General features: G+C 45.3%; 1 protein-coding gene across 1 annotated transcript in view; it reads right to left on the reverse strand.

The window, feature by feature from the left end:
• Positions 1-633: 633 nt before the first annotated feature.
• LOC103249243 (DNA (cytosine-5)-methyltransferase 1-like) overlaps positions 634-6632 on the reverse strand; it is a gene marked incomplete at its 3' end in the record, with an annotated part of 22887 nt that continues 16888 nt past the window's right edge. The window contains exons 3-8 of the mRNA XM_021707470.1: positions 5920-6027; positions 5511-5730; positions 3978-4053; positions 2644-2722; positions 1121-1155; positions 634-739 (exon numbers count right to left, since the gene is read on the reverse strand). Coding sequence (XP_021563145.1) covers positions 634-739; positions 1121-1155; positions 2644-2722; positions 3978-4053; positions 5511-5730; positions 5920-6027 — 624 coding nt within the window. The remainder of the gene's footprint in view (positions 740-1120; positions 1156-2643; positions 2723-3977; positions 4054-5510; positions 5731-5919; positions 6028-6632) is intronic.

Consider the following 6632-nt stretch of genomic DNA (forward strand, 5'->3'; position numbering starts at 1 on the left):
CTCACCTCAGCCTCCCAAAGGCGCGGGATTACAGGCTGAGCCACCGAGCCCGGCAGATGGCCACTTCTTTTAAGGAGTTTTTATTAGTTTACACTTTTAATAAAGTGGGTGTTTCCCTTTTTTTATGACTTTTTTTTTGAGTTGGAGTCTCACTGTCACCCATGCTGGAGGGCAATGGCACACTCTTGGCCATCGCAGCCTTGACCTGCTGGGCTCAGGCAATCCTTCCACCTCAACCTTCCAAGTAGCTAGAACAACAGGAATGTGCCACCATGCCTGGCAAATTTTTTTCTTTTTAATTTATCATAGAGATGAGGTCTCGCCAAGTTGCCCAGGCTGGTCTTGAACCCGCAGGCTCAGAAAATCTTCTCACCTCAGTCTCCCAAAGTGCTGGGATTATAGGCGTGAGGCACTGCAACTGACCTTTTTATGACTCTTTTTGAGAAAAGAGTCTTTAATGATACTAATTCAGTAAATTTTTTTTCTATGAGCAGAAGAAAAGATAAGAAAAGAAAAGTTGTTTTAGCCAAAGTCAAGCACTTTCAATCACTGGTGAAAACTATTCTGTTCCTACACCTGCCCACCCCCACCCTCTTCCTGGAACTGGACAAGATTAAGGAAGAATTAACCAACTTCAAGGAAGCAAGCCTTTACTTTTTCATCTCTCTCTTCTTCCTTTTCAGTGTATGTTCCCGGTTTTACTCTTTCTGGTTCTTCCGCAGGAAGAGGTCTAGCAACTCTGTCAAGCAAAATAACACATATTCCAAGTGTGACTCACAGACTCCTCCCTCAGAAGCAGTTTTTTACATAAGACCCTCCCTTTCTGCCCCAATCCCTGAGACACAAATTCATTTAATATTTCACATGTAATATGACTTTTAAATCTGGTTCTAATAAGAAATGCTAGCTGCCCTCAATTCATTCTTTGCAGTGAAGGAGGGAAATGCCAACTGAACCTAGAAGTTGTTAATCTGACCTCAAATTCAGCATCCTTAACAGGTCTGTGGTTGCCATGGAAGCTCACTAGAACACTCATTTTTAAACTTTCTGGGAAAGCAATTTCATAATCAAGATTACACAACTCACAGATCAACAAGAAAGGTTTGGTAACTATTCTTACAGTTCTTTGGATGTAACTCTACGTCTCTTCTCATCCTGTGTGGAAGGAAAGAAGAAAGAACAGAAAACACAAAACTATTGGTTTCAAGGGAAGATCAACACCAAAAGCATGAGTCGAAGTATGAAGTAAATACATTTGATATGGTTAAAAATACAGTGGGGAAGGGCAGGGTCAGGCTTTTGGGGAGATCTCCCCAAGTACTGAGTGTATTGGGACATCAACACTCTCAGTCTGGTATTAATGTCCCACCACCTTCAAACTAAAGGCAGGCCTAGGAGACAGGCCAGCGGGTGACTACCTCCTAGAGATTGTCTAGTGATGTCATACAAAAGAATCAAAGATTCTCCATCTTATGTCAAGAATTCTTTTTTTTAAATTTATGTTGCCCAGCTAGTGTCAAACTCCTGGGCTCAAGTGATCCTCCTGCCTTGGCCTCCCAAAATGCTGGGATTACAGGCATGAGCCACTGCACCTGGTCCAGGAATTATTTAACATTAGAAAAAACCAGCCTGGCTCGGTGGCTCAGCCTGTAATCCTGTGCCTTTGGGAGGCTGAGGTGAGTGGATTGCCTGAGCCCACGGGTTCGAGACCCGCCTGGGCAACTTGGCGAGACCTCATCTCTACAACAAATCAAAAAAATTAGCCGGGCGTGGTAGTGCACGCCTGTAGTTCCAGTTACTTGGAAGGCTGAGGCAGAAGGATCACCGGAGCCCAGTAGGTCGAGGCTGTGGAGACTGGGAGCAGCCACTGCACTCCAGTCGAGGCAACAGTGAGACTCCAACTCAAAAAAAAAGAGAAAAAACCAAAGTGGTAACTTGAGATGCACATCAGGAAGTGATGCTGACAACTAATGGGACACTAGCTCTTTTCTTAGATGAATACTCTAGTACAGTTTCCTTAAGTTCATAAGGTTTTCAAACTCCGAGATACCTGTGTTTATTTCATTTAAAAGGGACAAAAATATTGGTGATGGAACAGATCTATATCTTGTTTGAGGTGGTTACACAAATCTATATATGCATACCTGTGATACAACTGCATAGAACTACACATGTAAAAACTGCTGCCATCTAAATAAAGTCTGGAAACTGTACCAATGTCAATTTGGTGTTTATGTTGTATTACAGTCTGTAAGATGTCATCATTGGGGAAAGAGGGGTACACAGAAACCCATCTATACTATGTTATATGGAACACGTCTATAAAATCTGATAATGTGTCTCTATAACATACAATTCTGTCTCTAGACTGCCTTCAGGCTTGAGCTGCAACATCAATTCTTTCCAAGGCTCCAGCCTGCCAGCCTGTTCTGCAGACTTCAAAATATTGCATTGCCAGCCTCCACAATCCTGTGACCCAGTTCCTTAAAACAAACTCCCACTATTCTCTGTCTCTACACACACACACACAAATGTACACATTCCATCAGTTCTGAAGAACCTGACTAGGCCACATATTTGTTCACAATCATCAGTAAATATACCAAAATAAAGTGGAGTTAAGAAACAAAAATGCCAGTCTACCTGGTCTTTGTCTTCTTCCTCAACAGACTCATCGGGTTTGGCTCTTTCAGACTCTTCCTGGGGTTTCCGTTTGGCAGGGCTGTCACACAGTAAAGCTTACCGTCAGTTCTCAAGACCTTAGGCCTCCAGTGGCCTAAAATGACCACATGCCTCCTTCCTACAAGCACTCTCTTTAGGACAATTTCAGAGCATAGATGCCTTCCTTTCTTCCCCATTGCAGGATGTCAAAAGAGACTTACAATTGAATGTTTCTTCAAATGACAGTTCTAAAATATTGCATTGACATTTTGCAAGCCCTAGAAATCATGGGTTTAGCTGCTGATCAACAGCTGCTAATGTCACAAAAGAGACACCACACACCTCTGATGGAGGGACACAGCATCATCTATGAGGAAGCCAGCCTCAAAAAATAAACTGGAATCTGGTCAGGCCTCTAGCCCTATCAGCATATAGGAAACATGAGACAAGGGACATGTGACACCACAAGGATGCGACTGGTCCAATCCAGACATTCACTGAACAAAAGAACTAACTTCTTCATGTAAATGGCAAGGAAAAAAGAGGGAAGGAAGCTAGAACTTGCAAAGTTCAGGGAACAAAGACCAAATGTTGCTTGTGTGCCATATGGTTTGTTCACCACAAATGGGAAAATGTAAAAAAGAGACTGTGTGCTAAGTGTTAGCAATTATTGCAAAGGATGAATAACAAAAAAGAAAAAGGTATCAAAGAGAGAGAGACCTCATCGTCTAGAAATATTTCAAAGTTGCCTGAGCCTGCGGGTTCGAGACCCGCCTGGGCAACTTGGTGAGACCTCATCTCTACAATAAATCAAAAAATTAGCCGGGCGTGGTGGCACGCGCCTGTAGTTCCAGTTACTTGGAAGGTTGAGGCGGAAGGATCGCCGGAGCCCAGCAGGTGGAGGATGCAGTGGCTGTGAGCGTGCCACTGCACTCCAGCCTGGGCAACAGTGAGACTCCAACTCAACAACAAAAAAAAGGAAATATTTCAATGTAATCCTCGTTAGGGGACAGAGTATGTGGGGTACAGATGAAATGATGACTGTGGGTTGATAACTGTTGATGCTAAGTGAAAAGATGTTTGGGGGTTCATTATACTACTCAGCTTGTGTCTAGGAGATGTTTCCTTTGAGAGTAAAAACAGATGAGGTCTTCAGAGATTCTATTCATGAATGTCTAGTGGACAAAACTGTAAGATGAAAACCTACACAACGTGGAAGACAGAACTGTCAAATTACACTCTACAAATTCCATTCATGTTTTACCAGAAATAGCTGGCCCCTAGCAAAGGCAGCTGTCGATTCATTCCATACTCACCCCTTTGCAAAATGAGACGTGATGGTGGTCTGCCTGGTAGTTTTCCTGGTAATCCTGGGGCTAGGTGAAGGTTCAGCTGTTAAAGAAAACAAAGTAACCAGAAGCCACAATGAATAGAAAAGCCCACAGCAATAGAACAGTTAATATCCCCAGGCTACTGCACAAACCCAGGTTCCCAGGACTCTGCATGCTGGGGTTTTTATTATAGTCACTAACCAGCTTGCTAATATCAGCAATTAGTACCACTTCATGTGAGCTCCCAATTGATGGGAAAATCCCTACACCAGGCAAGGAAACAGAACCTCTCAGCCAAAAGGTGAAGTGGCTGAAAACCAGACCTGAGATCAAGACCCATTTTCTTTGGTTATTCAAATTTCTAGAAGATGTAATCCCAGCACCTTGAGAGGCCAAGGAAGGAGGATTCCTTGAGGTCAGGAGTTCGAGACCAGCCTGGGCAACATAGTGAGACCTTGTCTCTACAAAAAATTTAAAATTCCAGGTATGGTGGTGAACGCCTGTAGTCTCAGCTACTTGGGAGACTGAGCTGGGAGGATTGCTCGAGTCCAAGAGCTGAAGCCTGCAGTGAGCTGTAATTGTGACTCTGCACCCCAGCCTGGGCAACAGAGAGAGATTCCAACTCAAAATAAATAAATAAAATAAAATTCCAGAAGCACATGTTTGCCCACAAACTGGGCAGAAGTGGAAGAATAAATGTTTAGCTTAACAAGGAATATAATTTTTTTTTTTCTGAGTTGGAGTCTCACTCTGTCACCCAGACTGGAGTGCAATGGCTGCTCCTGGCCACTACAGTCTCGACCTGCTGGACTCTGGCGATCCTTCCGCCTCAGCCTTCCGAGTAGCCAGATCTACAGGTGCGCGCTACCACACCCGGCTGATTTTTTATTTATTGTAGAGATGAGGTCTCACCAAGTTGCCCAGACGGGTCTCGAATGGAATATAATGTTTTAAAAGGTGGCTGGCATGATGGTTCACGCCGATAATGCCAGCACTTTGGGAGGCTGAAGTGGGAGGATTACCTGAGCCCGGGGCATGAAACCAGCCTGGGCAACATGCCAAGACCTTGTCTCCACAATAAGGTTAAAAATTAGCAGGGCATGATGGCATGCACCAGTATCCAGCTCCTTGGAAGGCTAAGGTGGAAGGATTGCCTGAGCCCAGCAGGTGGAGGCTATAATAGTAATGATTGTGTCATTGCACTCCAGCCTGCATGACAGAGTGAGACTCTGATTCAAAAAAAAAAAAAAAAAGTAATAAGCATTAGCAGGCCTGCCCCCTGATGCTTCTCACAAATTTAGCCATGTTTTGGGATCTAATGCTCTACACTGGTCAAAGACAGAATTTAAAGACTTGTGTGTCTAGGCTGGCTAGGAAGCGTGTGATGCTTACTAGTGGGGAAGTACACACAAGAAACAAGACCAGAAACTCCGCCTGGGACTACACCCGTGTCTGAGTTCCCCTGCCCACTTCTGTGCTACGAGAACCTCCTTTGGGACTGAAAAGTGCTCCTCTTACGCTTAGCCTCTCCGTTGGACTTGCTCCTCCTGGGTGTTCGAGGCTTGGAAGCGGGCTTAGGGGAGCTGTCTGCCTCCGCCATTCCCGCTCTTCGGGTTTCACCCCTTGCCCGGCTCCCGTTTTCTAGACGTCCATTCACTTCCCGACCGACAGCGAGAGCACCATTCTCCAGAGACAGATCTTTACTTAGCAGGGATTTGACTTTAGCCAGGTAGCGCTCCTGTAGCAGGGAGGGAGGATGTAAGTATCAAAGGATGCCAACAAGTGGCAACAAGGGAACAAGAAAATGCATGCACTTCCTTCATCAGGCAGCAAGGAGAGCTCGGGGCTTTCCTGCCTCCTTGGTCACAGACAAGTCAGAAGGAAGGAGACATTTTTCTAGAAGCTGGGATGCTGAGAACTGACTTACCTCAGATAGTTCTTCTTTATGTAATTTACTTTCCAAGTCACATAACTGATTCTTTATTTCTGTTTGCAGAAATTCATGTAAGAGATTCAATTTCTCCTTCACGCATTCCTAAGGGAAGGATACAGGTTTAGCAGGCCTCAAATTCCCAAGCTACCAACGGACTAAGACACAAATTATTAAGCTGCCTGGTCACATCACAATGGCTGAACAGCAGGCAATGTTGTCTTGGTCAAAAAACAAAATAAGAGCCGGCTCGGTGGCTCAGCCTATAATCCTGCGCCTTTGGGAGGCTGAGGTGAGTGGATTGCCTGAGCCCGCGGGTTCGAGACCCACCTGGGCAGCGAGACCTCATCTCTACAATAAATCAAAAATCAGCCAGGCGTGGTAGCGCATGCCTGTAGTTCCAGCTACTCGGAAGGCTGAGGTGGAAGGATCGCCAGAGCCCAGCAGGTCGAGGCTGCGGTAGCCGGGAGCAGCCACTGCACTCCAGTCTGGGCGACAGAGTAAGACTCCAACTCAAAAAAACCAAAAAACAAAAAACAAACAAAAATAAAAATAAGCCAGGCTCGGTGGCTCAGCCTGTAATCCCGCGCCTTTGGGAGGCTGAGGTGAGTGGATTGCCTGAGCCCGCAGGTTCAAGACTCGCCTGGGCAGCGAGACCTCATCTCTACAATAAATCAAAAATCAGCCGGGCGTGGTAGCGCATGCCTGTA

Source organism: Carlito syrichta, unplaced genomic scaffold, assembly GCF_000164805.1.
Source record: "Carlito syrichta isolate Samal-C Ts95f unplaced genomic scaffold, Tarsius_syrichta-2.0.1 Scaffold118039, whole genome shotgun sequence".
Taxonomy (NCBI): domain Eukaryota; kingdom Metazoa; phylum Chordata; class Mammalia; order Primates; family Tarsiidae; genus Carlito; species Carlito syrichta.